We start from the raw sequence: 20,024 nt of genomic DNA, 5'->3' as shown, positions 1-20,024 counted from the left end.
AAGTGGACCTAAATGCAAGAGGCAGACGGACTGTAGGAACAAGGTTCTAACTCTAGTCACAGACCTTAGGACAAACAGCAGGGAAGCAGGCAGACAAACACTGGCTGAAACCAGGGGTATGTGCCTGGAACACAGCTAACGAGATGCAGGTGGAGTGAATTAACACTTAAAACCAGGGAGGTATTCCACAAAGCTGGATGAAGGGAAAGCCGGGTTTACCTTGATAAGTCTGGCTCATTTAAGCCAGAGTTCTCTTCCATCAAGGTGGTTTATGTGAATGCCGCTGAGTAACCATGGTAACGTATGAACCAGAACTAGCCTGCTCGGGGGCAGGCTAACGTTTAGCTTAGCTTAGCTGTGTCTCAAAGCTCTGATACAGACTCCCTAAAGAAAGCTCCACCTGGTAGAGCTGCTCCGCCTCATTCTGGTATAAAATAAGAAACAGCTGTTATTACATCACTACTTTGTCTGGAATAATCAAAAAATCTGTCAGTGCCAGTGTAACTAAAGAAACACGACTATACATGTACTGAACATGAAATTAAATGAAAAAGAACATGGTATTCCTTAAAACTAATTAACACCTTATTAACCCTCCCCAGGTTCAGGAACCCGACCTCCACTGCCTCTGGTTGGCTAACAGTAAAACTGGGATCAGCTGAGCCCCGTCCATACAGGCCAAGGGTGTTTAAAGAGAGAGAGAGAGAAAGCTGGTCTAAAGAGATGGACGGAGAAAGATAGAGATAGAGACAGGGTTCCTTTCTGGTTACCATGGCTTGGCCTTTTATTAATGACCCTGCAGAGGGCGCACGCTTCATTCAAAGCTCATTCAGACCACCAGACCCACGGTTTTCAGGGGGAGAACCACCAGTAGCAGTGGTCTCTGACGTTGTCTTGGTATCTACAGAGAAACATGTTTAGAACAAACGTTTCTTAAAGATTACCTCCCACTCTGAGACATGTTCTGGTTCTTTATTTCCACCTGCTGCAGGTTCGCTTTGCTGGTAAGATGCTGCTGCTGGTGGAACAGAGTTAATGTAGGTCTCACACACACGATAAGATATTCTTAAAGTATAATGCATATTGATTATTGCGTTATTAATAAACTGAGCAGGGCCAGTACATCTTATACAGCAGTGACGTGCGGTCAGGAGAGGCGTCATGATAAAAAAGTACATAAATTAATATTAATATTTCCACTGAGCTGTGTTAAAAATGCATTTTCAGTATGACTCTACACAGAAATCTCTAAATTTGAGGATTTCTGGATCAGATCCAGGGTAGAAATCCCGGGTGAGGCCATGGTGAGCTGGACCTCCTCTGACTGGTGATCCAGTACAAACTGGGTTCATGATGCGTTTCTGGTCCTCAGCATGTCCAACATGAGCGTTACAGAAATATGTGTTATACACCATGACTCTCCACAATCTGTGTAACGTCTTTAATGTGTGTGTGAGAGAATTATTCCTGCTGATCTACAATAAAGAGCAGAGAAAAGTCAGCAGGTGAGGCAGGCAGTACTCTGCCTCACCTCAAGGGGGCGTAGTTTCATGCTGGTGGATGAATAGTTTAATAAGAAGCTCTTTTCAGTTCTTACAATGTAAATGTGACTCCAGAGGAGTTGGTGCCTCACCAGCCATGAACCCACCGCACGTCACTGATCTCCATCAGCATTCTTTGTTCAGCTGATGTGAAAATGAAGCTCTCGGTTTGCTCTCTTTCTCTGCTTCTCCTCTTTTCCACCATCCACTCGTCAGGGCTTCCTACGTTCCTCAGGACCCCCCACATAGCCAGGCTATGTAAGCCTCGGATTACATAGCCTGATGCAGATGCAGCTGAAATGTGTTAGCAGAACGGCTTGAGCCTTAATTCAGAGATGGTGTTAGTTCAAGCGAAGCTTTCCTGATACAGTCTGGCTTTCTGTAGCTACGTTGGTGGAACACCCCTCGGGTGAGCTGAACAGGAAAACAAAACAGAAAACACACCAACAAAGAAAACAGGAAACCAGACATGAGAACGAAGCCACAGGACAGTAAAACTAAACCAAGGACACAGACATCTTCCCCTAAAATTACTTTTAAAGAATTTCTTTTAAAAATGGCAAAGACTCATTTAGCCTTAAATATAACACAAGTAGAGCTGTTAAAAATGTTGGGCGGAGCCTAATCAGGCCAGTGGCGCTAACCAATCAGGACATATTGATCGTCTCTGGAGAACGAAAGCCTCTATAGTCTGTTTTTACTGTAAACAAATGCAGGACTCGGTCACATTTCCCAAAACTTTAGGATAAAATGATTGTTAACATTGTTAACAAGTGGCAGAAATACTTTGCTTTATTGTGCGGTACTCTGAACTACCAGGGTTGTAGTAAAAGGGCTGTATGAATAAAACTCACATGGATAAATACTTCAGAAAGAAATAAGGTCAAATGAGTGGATATGAAACAGTTTCTTGGTCATGGAAATGCTACAGGACTGAGGAACAGGTGATTCAGATTGTGATTATTATGAATAATGATACCACAGCCTCTCAGACTGGCTAAAGTTGCAATGAAAGACTCTGCAACAGCTCCACTCGAAAATATGAAAAAGGGATATCTGACATACAGGTGTAGGGGTTGTTTCATGTATTCCACTTCCACAATATAAAGTCTTTATAGACCAAAGAAAGAAACCACTGCTGCATTTTCAGATGTTTTCGGCCCATGCAGCAGGTAGTAGGTTTTACCAAACCCCTCCAGATGGTCCAGCATGGCAGCATGTCTGCTGATCCCCCAACTAAAAGGGTCTAAGTAACGCCACTACAGTCAAACTCAAGTCTTTTCTTCCTACTTGCAAACTAACTTTAGGGTCTGCAAACGTGTATTTAACCTTTTCAATACCGCCAATACAACTGTGTCTCCAGGACAGGCTGCCTGCCACGGTTCTACCATCCTCAGTCAAAAGATTGTTCTCAGCCGTGGAACGAGCCACAAACAGCGAGGGCGTCCCACAATCTTCAAGAATCTCAACACCCGAGCAGGCCCATCACACAAGCTGTGAACCTGCTTTGCTTGGACTCCGTCTTCTAAACAGATGCAGTACGAAATGTTTTTTTTTACTGTACCAAACTTTGTTCCTCACAAAAGTCCCTTCCAAATGATAAATGTAAATCAATTAAATATCAGTTTGCTGAGGTTGGTTTGATCCGGTTCCACAGGGTCCAGCATCAGGTCTGATGTTTGGGATCCAAAGTCCAGAATCTCAGCTAGGGGCTCATTAAAACCATCTCCATCTCCACCAAACACAGTGAAGAACAATTAAAGAGCAGGTAAAGATAAGTTATGGCTCCACCTGTTCCCCCACGGCTGGTAGACGGACCAACGATTTCTCTACAAAAAGCAGAAAACTGGAAGTTTCATCATCTCCAGCCAAGATTCACTGAACCAGAAGCAGCAGAAGCTAAATTCTGCTTCATCACCATGAATTCTGTCTTAACTTTGCTGTCTGGCCTCCACAACTTCGATCCACCAGGATTAAACCACCTTTACTGGAAAACTCCATTTCCCAGAGTCCTCTGAGAGCAGTTTCCTCCTAAATCTCTATTTCCTGCCCGGTTACATGGATCTGATTGGAGGAAGACAGGTGTCAGTCATTCTGTGTCCCAGATGTTTCCCTCCCTGCAGCTGATGATTGGTGAGACGGACGTAACCATGGTGACATCAGTGTCGTTCTGCTGGATCGCAGGATTAAAATGAGGATCAATCATGGAAAGCAGCTGATGGGAGGCGGAGTTAGGAGGAGAGTTACCCTCCTAGTTGAGATTTACAGGAAGTATTTACTGTGTTTCCATGTTTCTGCAGGATCCTCCTGTTTGCAGAGTTTTCCTCCACTTTTTATCTCCTTCTGGATAAAATAAGGTCCCAAAAGAAATGCTCCACCGGCAGCAGATTTTAAAGCAGTTATTTACTATAATATGCAATAAAATGCTTCATATTTTCCTCTGTTCCATCCTCAGTTACTTTAACACAGCAGCATCTGTGGGGATGCTTCCACCTCTGATGAAGCTTTAGTTTCATACCAACATGGTTTACACACAGTTTGGAATTACTGAGAAGTAATCTCTTCTGTTTGGGGTTGTTATTTTTCAGGAGAAACCCCAACAGACCCTTAGGGCTTGATATTAAACAGTGTAATGTATATAATATATATATATAAATGTCTTTCTGGATCTGTTTGCTTCCACAAAGCTGCTGAACGTAAATGTAGTTTGTGACAAACAGCTGAAGCTCTGACCTTTCAAGGAAACACCAAACTTAGAGCAGGGTGAGGAATGAGTGACTACATCCTAAAGGAAGGCAGACAGATACTCTTTTCTTTGAAAGGGTTGAAAATGTTCAGAATGACAATAACTCTGAGGGTCCAAATGTTTTTTTACAGCCATAGAAAAGGAGACAGATTTGTGAAGCTGGTGAGTTTTTCTGCTGTTTTTCTCAGCTTGAGGCTTTTTTATCAGTGCTTCTTGTTATAAATGTCTCTCCTTGGAACAAATCCTGGGTGTAATCCTGCAGTCTCCTTGCGTTTCTAATCACCGCTGTTGTCTTCAGTTACAAATGCCAGCATCTGTAGAGGTGGACATGCAAACACATTGTCTCCTTTGACTCCACTCGCACAGATTACTCTATTTACTCACTGAGCAAAGCAGAAATAACTGTCTCTGTCAGTGACCCTGTTTTCATGCCTGCTGAATGAGAAGCACTCTCATGTAGCACTGCATGTCGTCAGCCTGCATATATAGGCACGCAGACGGTGAAGGGTCACAACTTTTGACCATGGCAGGAGTTAGAGGAGCGGAGATCTTCACAGAGAGCTGAAGTTGGACCACAGCCATGACATTCCATGCTTGAGTCTAAACACACTGCAACAGGTGTTGTCTCAATGCAAATTCACTTTAAAAGCAGATGATCAGAGTTGTTCCGTTAGGAGCTGATTTATCGTTAATAACACACAGAAAAGCAAACGAGCCAATTAGAGCAGTGACATGGATGCATGGAGTTGATTTAAAAACACTCACCCCTCAGCCCTTCCTCATTCCTAGGATTACTTTACTCATTCCTCCTCCCTGAGCTGCCACCTTACCGTGGTGGAGGAGTTTGCGTGTCCTGAAGATCCTAGGAGCTATGTTGTCGGGGGCTTTATGGCAAACAGGTCTCTAAGGGAAGAACCAGACAAAGCAAGGTTCAACAGACCCCTATGATGACTAAAAACGATGGACCCAGGTTTCCCTTGCCCGGATGTGGGTCACAGGGGCCCACCTCAGGGGCCAGGCCTGGATGTGGGGCATAGAGGCAAGCGCCCAGTGGCTGGGCCTTTGCCTATGGGGCCTAGGGACCCTGACGGTCTATTCCTCGGCTGCAGAAGCTAGCTCTAGGAACGTGGAATGTCACCTCTCTGGCGGGGAAGGAGCCTGAGCTGGTGCACGAGGTTGAGCGGTTCTAGCTAGATATAGTTGGACTCACCTCGACGCATGGCTTGGGCTCAGGAACCACTGTCCTTGAGAGGGGCTGGACCCTCTGGACCCTGGTGTTGCTCCCGGTGAGAGGCACCGAGCAGGTGTGGGTATACTCATTGCTCCCCGACTTGGCGCCTGTACGTTGGGGTTTACCCCAGTGGATGAAATGGTAGCTTCCCTTGGCCTTCAGGTGGGGGGACGGGTTCTGACTGTTGTATGTGCTTATGCACCAAACGGCAGTTCAGAGTACCCACCCTTTCTGGAGTCCTTGGAGGGGGTTTTGGAGAGCACTCCTTCCGGGGACTTCTTTGTTCTGCTGGAGGACTTCAATGCTCATGTGGGCAATGACAGTGAGACCTGGAGGGGCGTGACTGGGAGGAATGGCTCCCCTGAACTGAATCCGAGTGGTGTTTTGTTGTTGGACTTCTGTTCTCGTCATGGATTGTCCATAACGAACACCTTGTTCAGGCATAAGAGTGTCCACATGTGCACTTGGCACCAGGACACTCTAGGCCACAGCCTCCAAAACCGGCTCCAGTTCCAAAGGAGTTCGCCCGGCAGATTCCCCCGTAGTGACCAATCCACTTTCTCCAACCGGCTGCAATACGACGGATATCTTAATGTCCATCGACGGGAAGCTATCCAGTCTCAATGCCCGGCTTTCCCTGCTGGGATTTCTTCACAGTGAATTTTAATCTATAAAAGAAAGTTTGGAATATAGCCAAAAGGAGGTGGAAGCTCTTGCAATGCCCACAGAGACTCGGTGAAAACCCTTACCGAAGGAGTAAGCCGACTATCAGTGGAAAATAAAAAGATGAAAGAATTAGGCTCATAGCATGAGAGATAACTTAGTTATTTCAGGGATCCCTGAGCACGTGGAGGAAGATACAGAGGCAGCTCTAAGAAAAAAAAAACTTATTAGAACCAACCTGAAACTTCCAGAGGAAAAGGTAAAACCCATCTTCTTTCATTGGGTTCACTGCATAGGTGGGGGGGGGGGGGGGGGGGGGGGGGGGGGGGGGGGCTCCGGTCTGGGGGCCCCTCTGCTCTGGGCTTTTAATCCCAGTATAAACCAGTCTGTAGCAGCTTTTAATCCCAGTATAAACCAGTGTGTAGCAGCTTTTAATCCCAGTATAAACCAGTCTGTAGTACCTTTTAATCCCAGTATTAACCAGTCTGTAGTACCTTTTCATCCCAGTATAAACCAGTGTATAGCAGCTTTTAATCCCAGTATAAACCAGTCTGTAGCAGCTTTTAATCCCAGTATTAACCAGTCTGTAGCAGCTTTTAATCCCAGTATAAACCAGTGTGTAGCAGCTTTTAATCCCAGTATAAACCAGTCTGTAGCAGCTTTTAATCCCAGTATAAACCAGTGTGTAGCAGCTTTTAATCCCAGTATAAACCAGTCTGTAACAGCTTTTAATCCCAGTATAAACCAGTCTGTAGCAGCTTTTAATCCCAGTATAAACCAGTGTGTAACAGCTTTTAATCCCAGTATAAACCAGTCTGTAGCAGCTTTTAATCCCAGTATAACCCAGTCTGTAGCAGCTTTTAATCCCAGTATAAACCAGTCTGTAGCAGCTTTTAATCCCAGTATAAACCAGTCTGTAGCAGCTTTTAATCCCAGTATAACCCAGTCTGTAGCAGCTTTTAATCCCAGTATAAACCAGTCTGTAGCAGCTTTTAATCCCAGTATAAACCAGTCTGTAGCAGCTTTTAATCCCAGTATAAACCAGTCTGTAGCAGCTTTTAATCCCAGTACAAACCAGTCTGTAGCAGCTTTTAATCCCAGTATAAACCAGTCTGTAGCAGCTTTTAATCCCAGTATAAACCAGTGTGTAGCAGCTGTCAGACTGGGAGGTAAAATGATGTAAAATGAATGTATGAATAGATGTAGCAGCATAAAGGTCGACCAGAAGAAGAAAGCAGAATTTATTACTAACAGAACTTTGTAGAAATAACACACAGATCAACAGTGACCAAACCTTTTCTCATCTCATCGTTCTCTCAAGTCTTGGCTTTCAGGAGAAAAAATATTGTTATTGAAACAAACACACAACAGAAACTATTTCCATGTTTCCACTTTTTCCTCATTTCCAGTTATTCCTGCTACTATTTACCTGCTATCCTCACTAAACCAACTCCAGCTCAGCTGCTTTGTGGCACCACCGTGCATCAGAAACGTCTTCTTGGCTTTATTCCAGCCATAGAGGAGCATTATTTTTCTTCTTTTCACACACACATAGAACTTTCTGCTCACTGGTTGATCTTTGGCTGCTCCTGATTGGACGTTACCGTCAATCTAAGCTCTCTGATTGGTGGAAAGTCTGACAGGAAGTGGCTTCATCATCATGTCCAGGTCTAAATAGAGGTCTCTTAGCAACATAGTAGTGATGGTGATGTTTTTATGGTGAAATGTGATAAATAATGCTGTTATCATGGATCATTGTGGATTTACCAGATAGAGTCTCTGAATAAAACTACATTTAGTGGCTGGATTGTAAACCTGCTGGACGGGATAGAAATGCCTGGAAAACTTATGTAGATCAGCTAAAGGGTAAAATATCCATCACATTTACCCCACAGAGCTACACACCACCGCGCCTGGTGGTGGAGGAGAGACCTCGGGGAGACCTGAAGGAGGTTTAGGGTTAACTGAGATGTTTCCTTAAAAGAGGGTTCAGTGGGTCAGCTGGCCAGGCAGCTGATGCTTGTTATCCAGCACTCTGGAAGACCACAGTTGTGATAGGATCATTTTATGTGAACTTTGATCAGCAGTAGTGAGGTGCTGATAGTCAGAAGCTGAATATTTGTTCCATATGGGGCTGAAGGCTAACATCTGAAGACATTGGAGGTGAAATTCACATTACTACAGGTAAAACTACATCCAGGGGTTTCCCAGGCCTCATCTTGTCTGAGACCCTCCAGATCTGTGGGACATCAGTACTCCCACAGCAACATGACCCAATTTCCTCTGGAGGAATTCCCTCCCTCTTCCTGCAAACGCCCCTCCTCAAAACTCTCTGAGGGAAGATCAGAGTTAAAGAGGTGTCTGAGGAGAGGGAGGCATTTTTCCTGTCAGAACAGAGGGAAGCCAGGAATGGCGTAGGAGAGATCAGGGGGTTGTGGGTCTGGAGTAGGGGCTCGAAGGGCAATATGTGGTGTCTGCAGTGCACCTCAGACGGGACTCAGTCCTTACTGGAGCTGGATTCAGACAGCTGGTAAGTTGTGTTCTCAGCCTCTGGTTGGCTCTGTATTAGCCTTGAGATGCAGGTTTCACATTTCCCTTCTATCAGTCCTGAACTGGAGGACAGCTGGCAAGTTGCAGAGAGAAATCCTTTACTCATGTCCAGCAAAACTGCTGTTACTGCTCATTCACTCCATCACCTTTAATGCAAGGATTCTGTGCCAGGGTGAAGCGACAGATGGAGGGAGGGAAACACTTTACTGCCCCCCACCCCCCATCTGTAACTCATGCAGTATTTTTTCAACCAAAGTGCCCAATAGTTATTCAGAGCAGATGAAAACAGAAGAAGCTCTTCAGACAGCAGCTCATAGATGTCTTTAAGGGAGGTGTTGTCACCAGCGCCGTCTTCACACCACCTAAACCCCCAGCTGGATCTGTTCCAGCTCCACCTTCCGTCAGCGAGTAATTTCTGCACCGCCATGGGGTGCATCAGCATTTTGTGGGTCTTGAATTGAAAAGGTCAGTATGTTGAAGCGAGAGGGAGAGAGAGCTGCACGCCCTCCAGTATGGGAGGGGGTTTGTTCTGAGCATGTGCAGAAACCAGAGCCAAGCGCTCACTTTAAAAAGCTAAGAACATGCTCATATTTGAAATTGTAAAAGTAGTTTTGGCCTGAATTTATGGCTCGAAAAGTAGTTAACCCATAAATGCCCGACCCATGAAAGAATGGTAAGAAAAGTCCAAGGGGGGGTATCTACCATTTATTACCATGTGATAGTTTAAAAATATTATTATGTGGTTTTCAGCTTCTGGGTGTCTTGAATTTCCATTGGGATCAATAAACTATCTATCTATCTATCTATCTATCTATCTATCTATCTATCTATCTATCTATCTATCTATCTATCTATCTATCTATCTATCTATCTATCTATCTATCTATCTATCTATCTATCTAGGGGACAGAAAACAAGTATCACATTGTGTTCAACAGAATTTTGAGCAAAGTTTACACTATAAATTAAAGCAATATGTCACGTCGGGCTCTCATGGGTTAAATCTGAAACTAAATAAATAGCAGTGGATCTGTTAGCATTAGCATCCAGGAGTTCAGCGTGATATCTCAGATCTGTGGCCATATGATCCATCTTAATGACTTTTATCTGTTGTCATACTGGATTTTATGTCAGAAGCAGCAATGCATCGATGGAAGGGACCAATACCACACTGGTTCAAGCTGAGTACAAGTACTTACCTTTGAGTACTTGCTGATACACAGTACTGATATGAGTACTAATGAATCCTGTTAGAGCTGACTGGATGTGGACCAGAACGACAGATGACTGCGTGGTTAAAGTGCTGCCGTCCTGCAGCATCTCTACTCGTGAGGCTGGAAAACTGTCAGAATCAGCAGAAATTAGGAGGATAAAGTTGTTTTTGGTGGATTTAGTTTAGAACCGTGACAAAGCATCTATCTATCTCTTTGTATTAACATGTTAAGGTTAGATAGTTTTTTACATTGGTATCAGGTTCTGTAATATCAGAACACTTATGAATACCTAGTACAAGTAACATAGTACCAGCCAATACTTGATACTGGTATCGATGCATCCCTAATGTAGTATATGCTGGCTTCAGCATGTACTATAATATATAGCACATCTTGGTTTAAACCTTCATCTACTAACTCCATTAGTTCATTTTTACATATTTTTACTCTTTTTTCAGTGTAAATCAAACAAGTTGAACCAAATGCTGCTAAAAGTTTTCCCCTGATATTACATCAGCCTTCCTTCCAGCAGCCCTCACCCCATTCTCTGTTTATTAAAGGATGAGTCAGAGTTGCTTCAGAGAGCTTTCCTGTGTTGACATTTTCTTAGAACTTTCATTTCTGCTGCTCAACTGTTTTTATCTGCTGGGATTTCCAGCTGAGGTGCTGGGTATTCATTTAAATGAGGCTGGATGAAGTCTGCTGGTCTCCGGCTCGGACCAAAATAATCTCTTCTCTCATTTTCATGTGCAGTCTCAGGGAATGCCTTGACTTCTCTAACACACTCGCTTTTATTGAAATGTGTCGATAGATGCAGATTGATAAGTACTTTATTGATCTCGAGAGAAAATGTGTGGCTCACATTCACAGCATGATAAGACAGAATCACTAGAATCATCAAGTAAAAACATAAACATATAAAACATTTAAAAGCAACAATAAATAATTAAATGCATCACAAAAATAGTTGAAATAGTTAAGTCACTAAAGACAGTGGTTGGGACATTTCCAGCTCTCCTCTCCTGCTCCTCCCTGCATTATGCAGCCTGGTGGACGAGGGACAAAAGAGTTTTTCCGTCTCTCAGTGGACCCCCAGAGAGAAGAGTCTGGAGCTTATGGAGTACCTTGGTCTCCTGGTGACATTGTAATATATACCTGTGTGTCATCTGCATAGCTATGGTAACTAATGTTTTTATTGATGACCTGTGCCAGTGGGAGCATGTAGATGTTAAACAGAAGAGGCCCCAGGTAGGAACCTTGAGGAACTCCACATATAATTCTTGTCTGCTCAGATGTAAAATTACTGATACAAAGTACTTCCTGTTCTCTAAATAAGATTTAAACCAGTGCAGCGCCAGAGAGGCCACCCAGTTCTCCAGTCGTTTAAGTAATATATTGTGGTCACCTGTATCAAATGCAGCACTGAGGTCCAGTAAGACTAAGACTGACATTTTTCCATCATCTGTATACAAACATGTCATTAATGACTTTGGTCAGAGCATCTCGGTGCTGTGGTGCTGTCTAAAACCTGACTGGAAGACATCGTAACAGTTGTTTGAGTTAAAAAGTCATTTAGTTGATGAAAAATGGCTTTTTCAATTATCTTACTTACAAAAGGAAGATCTGAGATCGGCCTGTAGTTGCTCATTTGTGTCTAGATTGTCTCTTTTTAGCAGAGGTTTGATTACAGCTGTTTTTAGAAGTTAAAGACCAGTTCACAATCTGGACCAGATCTGGTTCCAGAGTCTTTGAGACCTTTTTGAAGAAACCTGTGGGCAGGATGTCCAAGCAGCAAGAGGAGAAGTTCAGCTGATGTAAGATGTCGCCCATATCTTTGCTGTTAATGGATTAAACTGTGTCATGGTGGTTAAACTGGTTTTCATGGACCAGTATGTCTCCCGAACCTGCTGCTGTTGAACCAACTGCTGGTCTGATATTCTGGATTTTGTCTGTGAAGAATTTGGCAAACTCATTGCAGCCTTGGTGGAATAAAGTCCAGGTGCTACTGTCCCCATCCTATTCTACAGCTAAGTCTATGTTAGAAGTGTACTTACCTGACCTTGCTTACCTGTGGAGGTGACGCCTGTCTGAACATGTAGAAGAAGAAGAATAACCAGTAGTGAAATAAAGAGCAGATCAGATGTGTTGCATCATTCAGCTGTAATAGAATACTTACAATAAAGATAATAAATACTGCAAAGGAACAGGTGTCTGCGCTGCATTGCCCTCTGGGATACCGTGTGGAACCTGGACTACATACCTGCAGATGGAAGATCAGTTTGCATGCTGACCGGATCGTTTTGGAACAGAAAATGTGGTGGAAGCACTTCCATGCTGCAGTCGGACTGCTGCAAGCAGAGAGCCACGTCGCATGCTAAGCTTGTCTGCATCCGAACAGACTTTTCCAACTAAAACTTCCCTGCTAGGACAGACTCGTTGAAGCCCAACCCTCAGTCCATAGTTAACGGGCTCTGTCTGTCTGATAAGATTTTAAAGTTCAAGCTGTGATGAGGATGCACAGGGATGAGGATGAAGATGCAGAAAGAGGTTTTCTATTGAGTGTTGAGTGCCCATCCTGGTAAAATTTTCTTATCCATGACAGCCTTCAGCTTCTTTCACTGTGACTTGGCTGAAAGGCAGGAAATCCTCCAAACACACAAAATAACCCATAGATGCAAAAAAAGGACCGGACCAAAGCTGGTTTATGTCCGATACGATACGAGGAAGGTTAAAGATGCATCCTATGAAGATGCTGATCACCGGGCCGTTAACATTGAAGATTATCAGTACTCATTGTTTTCTCTGTGATTTGATCTGAATGGAAATGATTCTGTTCGATCGGCTGTCATATCATCTCATGTTGATCTCTGGGTCCTCAATCAAGTCAAACTCATTCTGTTTCTGCTGTCGAAGTTCATGTAATTAAGCTACAGAATCATATCTAACCTGTGATTCCTCCAGATCTCAGGGATGGTCCTGACTCCACAGCTGCACGTTTCAGTGCAGGATTTAAAGGTGTGTTTAGCTTAGCATAAAGATGTGTTCATCTCAGATGTTGTTAGGAATATCATGAATATAGACATATAGATCTGTTCTGCTGGGTGCAGAATAACTACAACCCACATATAAACTGGAATTTACTCAGAGAAACCAGATGAAAGGCTCTAGGACCTCTACCTGGACCTGAGAGGCTTCTTCCTGGAAACTACGTCATAAAATAGGTTTGAACATTTCTTTAGAAAGCAGGAAAACATCTGGCTAGCTGTGACTTCCAGCTGTTGTTTGACATAAATAATCCTGGACCAGTGGAAATGCAGAACCTAGACCACATCTGGGACTAATATGTTTTCTGCTACAGACCATCAAACACTGACCAGTAAGAGTCGCTGGAACAGTAAAACTATCCACATAAAAACGTTTTTCTAGTCCACTGTTTACCTTGTGATGAAAACCTGGACTCTAACATCCTAAAAAACAAAAAAACATCTTGATTGTAGAAAATCTGAACAAATATTCCAACATCAGGCTCGTATTTAAAGTTATTTATACCTCCGCTGCTCCTTAATGCTTAAATCAGAGAAAAAATCTGGGATGATGTGGTGGACGGCGAGAAGACGACATCCTGTTTCCAGACCTAAAACCTCAGCTGGCCAATCATCAGAGCCACAAGCCGGTGGAAAATTCTTCCTACAGAATTCATCTCATGCACAGACTTTAGCTTATTTTCACACCCGGCCAAACAGTGTCTGTTGTCCAGTCAACCTAATTATATGTTGTGTGAATGTCTGTGTGGAGACTGGGTGGGTGCTTTAACACCTACCAGTCCAGAGACTGCAGGTGGAAGCCAGCAGCTTTAATATTTGACCCATGTTGAAGCAGATTAGGTATAGATAACAAATAAAATAAAGTTTTAAGTTTCAGTTAATAAAAACCTAAGCAGCAACATGAGACACATTGGGATCAGATTTTACACAATAACACTCAGCACCACGCAGATGTTTCCATCAGGCTCAGGCCGCTCAGTAACCTCCACATCCCAGCCAGAGGAACCGTGGAGGAACACTCATTAAGCTGCTAACCTGCAGCTGGTCTCAGAGAAAGGCAACTAGAGCTCAACCAAACGGGTCCTGGTTCATTTAGTGCAGCTTCAACTGTGTAAAACATCAGGAACATCTGCAGCAGATACTGCTGGAAATGGTTGATTCTTGCTGTGACACCTGACACCTGTTCCTTTCTTCTCATTGGACGCTTCCTGATGCCCGTGGTCCAGGCATCAGTCTGCTGCTGTACTGAAGTTGCTTCAGCACGCCAAATATCACCATAACGTAGAGAACACGTCATGTTATCACGGGATTTGGTGATTACACACACACAGATTAAATGTACAAACACACACACAAATTGCAAATATCTCCAGAGAGAAGTTTTCTCATCTGGGAACTTATTCTACTTTTGACGATTTAGTACCACTATAAAAATAGCTGTTAAATAATTATAAATGAAATTATATTGAAAGGTATTTAAATTTCGAGGTATTTAGAATGAAAAGGCTGGATGGGAGGGCCGGACTGGTAAATGGGCGGGGCTTGCCCACTGAGGGCCCGCCCACAGCGCCGGGTCTGACCTGAGACGTCCTCCACCTTTGCACCAGCCTCATGCTTTTGTCCCACCAGGAAGATTTAATCTGTTAGTTTGGAGGGAAAAACTCTTCCTCTGCTGGACTTTCCCATGAAAATATGGAAGCAGTAACACGCGTGTTGTTTGCCTTCCTGATCTGCTCACATGGTTCACACATGGACAGTCAGGATGAATTAAATGTGGTGTTTAATACTGCGGTTAAATATGAGATAAGCAGTTAGCCTCAGCTTCGTTGGTTTCGCGCTACGAACCTCCTCTGGGCTTCAGATGTCATGGTTTAAGCTTTTTGTTTTAGCTTTGTTGTCCAACCTCCACACATCCTGCTGCAGAGGTCCGCATGTTTGACAAGGTTACGCACAGTGATAGATGATCTGTAGGCGGATGTCCTCCTGAGCCTTTCTGCTTCATCCATCATGCTAATGATAAACTAAATGAAATCGGTGATCTTGTTTTGTTTGGGGGAAAAGTTGCTTTAAGGTAAAAGGCTCCAGTTTATTAGCAGACTGTAGCTGTCAGGGTGAAGATGCGGAAATGTTGGGTTCTGCTACAGTTGGTTCCAGTTTTGATGTATTGGAGAGGTTCTTCTCTGTATAATGGCTTGGTCAGGTGGTAGATAGATAACAACGCACAACACGGATTCATCGCTTTCCAAAGAGCTGCACGGCCGTGTTGAAGGAATCTGCAGACTCAGCGTGGCCTTTAAATACTAGTGATTTCACTTGCTATTATTGCTGTTATACGGGAACAAATTTGATATCAGATAACAGAAGACGACGCTTCCCCCCCACATACTGTATTTACCAGTTTACCACAGAGATTTGGAGAGTAACCCTTAAAACTCCGCTAGCTAACCACCGAGGTCTCAGTTCTATCCTCTTCAGTGTCTCAGGAATGGTAGTGTGTAGCTCTGTGGGGTAATAGATTACTCTTAACATGATCTATGAAAGTTTTCCAGGCATTTATATCCCGTCCAGGATTCAGGGTTTTAAGGGTTAAGGTCACCAGAATGGAGCATATGAGCCTGAGCAAACAGTCCTGATAACATTACCAGATGCATGTCTGACATGCTGAAAAGGTGGTTTTACTTTCGTTTCTGTCTCTAGCTGCCTCTCAGTGTGCAGATTTAACAGACGTGCAGTGTAATCTGCTCGTACTGGCATCCTGTTCTGTTTCTGTGGAAAATAAGTAAACTCTGTGTTCTGGGGTGGAGCAGCTTGTTGTCAGGTGTAGCAGAGCAGAACATGCTGTAGGCCGTCAGCAAACCACAGAGGGTGAGAGGCGAGGGACAGTGAAACTGGTTATGTAATGAGCTGTTTAGGTTGGCTTTTGAGGATCCGAGTGGATCTTAACATTCAGGGCGTGTCAGTCCTGACACTGAGTCGCTGCGTTTCAGTGATTGAGCGCCTCATAATGTTGTGGGGATTTTAGTGAGTGTTAAGCTTTTTGCTGCTTTTGAAGAGTATTCATAAAGACGACCTCTCCTCTAGTTAAGATGGAGAGCTTCATGGCTGGAGGTTGTTTCTGTGTGAAGCTGACAGGCGGCACCCAGACTGCTGCTATAAATTCTCTCCCTCATATTTATACCCCACCAGCAGTATCAAAGTTCACATCTGTCACGTGTTCCCTGCCGACACACAAGGCAGCGTGTCCTCTCTGTGTGCTAAGTTAGTGTGTTTTCTGTGTGTTTGCGTGTCCAGTGTGGAAGGTGATGCCCCAGGCAGCGAGGTGGGCACCTCTGTGGACCCCAACGGCGGCTACGTTTGCATCCCAGTGACCCACAGCGGCGGGCTCGGCCCAGGCCACCTGGACAGCCAGCTCTACGGACGCATCCTGCTGCCGGGCAACCCACGGCCCCGCAGGCCCAAGCTCCAGCACTCCCAGTCCATCCTCCGCAAGCAGGCCGAGGAGGAGGCCATCAAGCGCTCCCGCTCGCTGTCCGAGAGCTATGAGCTCTCATCCGACCTCCAGGACAAGCAGGTGAGAGGGGGAGGGTTGAACCCTGACGAAGGGTCTGTGTGTGCCACACACTGAATCTGGTCCCACCGAAACCCAGGAAGCACCAGTAATTCACAAAGTTCCAACTTAATGCAGCTTCATTTTCAGAATGTTTCAGTCAAATGAGAGGTGGAAAACATCCCCCGGCCATGTGAGCTGGTCTCAAGGTGAAGCCGGTTCAGTTTGTTATGAACATGGTCTGGACTCTTGGGTCAGTCAAAGCCGGTTTTAGTCCTGATCACAGAGGTGAGGCAGGTCTGGTTGTAAAGAACACAGTATGAGACGACTGACAGGGCTTCACATGAATCATTAAAAGATTTCAGCAGGAAGCAGGACAGGCGTGAAGACCTGGAGAACCAGACCACAACAAGCTGGAACAGAGAGACGGAAAAGCAGCAGGAAAGAAGATTTATCAGAACCCAGGTCTGGACCAGACCCCAGCTTTTCCAGGACTCTCCAGGTCTGGATCAGACTCCAGCTTTTCCAGGACTCTCCAGGTCTGGACCAGACCCCAGCTTTTCCAGGACTCTCCAGGTCTGGCTCAGACCCCAGCTTTTCCAGGACTCTCCAGGTCTGGACCAGACCCCAGCTTTTCCAGTACTCTCCAGGTCTGGCTCAGACCCCAGCTTTTCCAGGACTCTCCAGGTCTGCCTCAGACTCCAGCTTTTCCAGGACTCTGCAGGTCTGGACCAGACCCCAGCTTTTCCAGGACTCTTCAGGTCTGGCTCAGACTCCAGCTTTTTCAGGACTCTCCAGGTCTGGACCAGACTCCAGCTTTTCCAGAACTCTCAAGGTCTGGATCAGACTTTAGCAAACTGGACCCAAATGATCTTGGAAGCCTTAGTGGTTCATATGATGTCAGCAGATCGGAAGTATCTTCTGGACCAGAACCAGAACTTTCTCTGGTCTTTGTGAGGCCTGGTGCAGCAGCATCCGGATCAGTTGCAGGTGTGTCAGTGATTTTTTAGAGACACCTGTAAAAGCTGCCTTACTGTCGTCATGACGACTGAAAACAGCTTTTTAATGCTGAGTCATCAGTTCTCTTATTCTAGATCTGATCTTCAGGAGATTCCTGGACTGAACCGTTGTTGAACATTTCTGGAACATCTGATAGGCTTCGTTCACACTGCAGCTCAGTTCCGATGTTTTGCCTGATTTGTGACTCATACCTGGTTTTTAATGACAGTCTGAACGGCATAAATCTTCTAAAATCCGACCCAGACTACGTTCCTTTGTGGTCCTAGATGGGATATGTATCTGATCTGTGTGGAAGCGACCTCCGTCTGAACGGTCACGTTGTATTTCACCCGACTTTGACGTCACAGAAGTCGGACAAACGTCACAATTCTGCTGTTTCGCGATATTTACTGTTGTTTTTTTATTGGAACTGAAAAGGACGACTACACACCAGCAGCTCTGTAAATATACCAACGAATGAAGCAAAGTAAAGCAGTGAAGGAGGGGCGGGGTGTATTTACAGTTAGCATGTGGTAACGTGCGGCTCACGTTTTATGTCCTAATGGTCGAGTCGGGTTTGGTGATCCTCCTAGCAGGTTTTGCGGGTTCGGGTTGGTAAAACTGGACCGTGCAGGACTCTGCAGACGAGCTCGGCTGCATCGTCTGTTCATGCCTCTGTACAGCAGGAGGAGCCACTGCTCCACAACAGGCCGTTGTTAACCTTCATGCGCTCCTTTTACCCCTTCTCCTTCTCTCATCAAGTAGACATGATTTTATCGGTTCAGAGTGGAGGAACTTCCACACTGATAGACGTGAAGCATCCAGTGCATCCGTAAATACAACGTGACCTGTTATCCTCTGCACAAGCGTGTCACTTCAGTACCGTTCACACTGCACCGTGATGATCACAGTGGAATGATAAGAGCCCTCATTTATCCCACCATCATGGAAATGAAGTCACATCTTACGTTGGTATTTGACCGATCCAGCGTAGGAGCGATCGGCCTCGATAGATGCAGCTTCTGAAATCTATCCACATTTACATGGTACACCCTTAATTATTCTGGTCCAGAGGCCCCACCCAGTGAGGTTAGGTGATGGAGAGGAGATGTTCTGCCATAAAAGAAACTTTTGGGAGGTGGAGATGGAAAGCCTTCCTTGTGAGGTGGAACAGAATAAAGAGGTGCTGTTTGGCAGCCTAAAAACCAGTCAGAGGCGGGAACATAAACGTTTCATGGAAACAGCCCATGCCTGGTAGCTGAGAGTCACAGTTCTTTACTTTGCACAAAATATAAATGATGCAAATTGCAAGTCTGCCACATAACTCTGCAAATTTGATAGATGAGGGCCGCTGTGAACAGTTTTAGATTGAAAAAAGAAAAAAAAACAGACACAAAAAGACTTTAGCAAAAATGGTTTGAAGATGCAAATTTGATCAATTAACCATTAATTATAGTTCAATAAAAACCTCCATTACAGCAATCTGAAGGTAATTAAAACAAATTTGACAACACGCTGCTGTCAGGCAGACCCCCTCGTGGCCACACAGCTGCATCATGGGTACTGAGACCTTCTGAGAAGCAGTTGTCTTTCATTATCACACAATGACTGTTTATACTGAGTAATTATACTGCAATAACCTGAATTCCCTCAGGGGTTAATAAAGTATGAGTTTCTACCAGAAACAGTTTAGTTGCTGACAGTGCCGGTCTTTCATTTTGGCGACCTAGGTGGTTGCCTATGGCGCCGTCTGCTGGGGGCGCCGGTGCCACACTAGTAAGTCAAATCTACCAGCAGGTGTTAACACAGGGCTCCATTCACACTGCAGGTTATGTTCATGCTTCACCCAATTCATGTAGTTAATAGGCATCCAAATGAAGATGCATAAATTTTCAGTAGTTATATGTAGTAACCGTCATCAGTACAAGATGAAAATATTTAATTGCTATCGTTAGAAGCTCGTTTGCAATGCTGCTTTGCACCACCGGGTTGTGGTGATGTGCAGTGTTGCCAACTTAGCGACTTTGTTGCTATATTTAACGAGTTTTTAGACTCCTCTAGCAACTTTTTTCAAGAAAGCAACTACCAACAAATATTCGTACTTTTTCTGATATTATTGGAGACTTTTAGAGACGTGAATGAACATAGTTTATTATTCTCAATGAAGACTGGGTGCCTCACCAACCCCTCCCCCATCCAAAAGCACTTAGAAGAGGCTTGGTACTCACGCAGCAGCATCATCAACATCAGGATCATCATCATCATCATCGTCATCATCAGCAGCAGCATCATCAACAGCAGCAGAGGCAACAGCAGCAGCATTATCAGCAGCAGCAGCAGAAACAGCAGCAGCAGAGGCAGCATCAGCATCATCGTCATCATCATCATCATCAGCAGCAGCAGCATCATAAGCAGCAGCATCACCATCATTATTAGCAGCAGCAGCATCACCATCATTATTAGCAGCAGCATCATCACCATCAGCAGCA

General features: G+C 44.6%; 1 protein-coding gene across 3 annotated transcripts in view; it reads left to right on the top strand.

Moving 5' to 3' along the window:
- Positions 1-20,024, top strand: part of iqsec1b (IQ motif and Sec7 domain ArfGEF 1b) — a 287,178-nt gene that overhangs the window by 234,822 nt on the left and 32,332 nt on the right. For 2 of the 3 annotated variants that reach the window (XM_041981738.1, XM_041981740.1), the window contains exons 1-2: positions 8,613-8,711; positions 16,281-16,560. In XM_041981738.1, coding sequence (XP_041837672.1) covers positions 8,647-8,711; positions 16,281-16,560 — 345 coding nt within the window. In that variant the 5' untranslated portion in view covers positions 8,613-8,646. Of the gene's footprint in view, positions 1-8,612; positions 8,712-16,280; positions 16,561-20,024 lie in introns of those variants that run through there. The other variant, XM_041981739.1, reaches the window with a different exon arrangement.

Source organism: Melanotaenia boesemani, chromosome 3, assembly GCF_017639745.1.
Source record: "Melanotaenia boesemani isolate fMelBoe1 chromosome 3, fMelBoe1.pri, whole genome shotgun sequence".
Taxonomy (NCBI): Eukaryota; Metazoa; Chordata; class Actinopteri; order Atheriniformes; family Melanotaeniidae; genus Melanotaenia; species Melanotaenia boesemani.
Note: the sequence above shows the minus strand (reverse complement) of the source record. Positions and strands in the feature narration are given on the sequence as shown.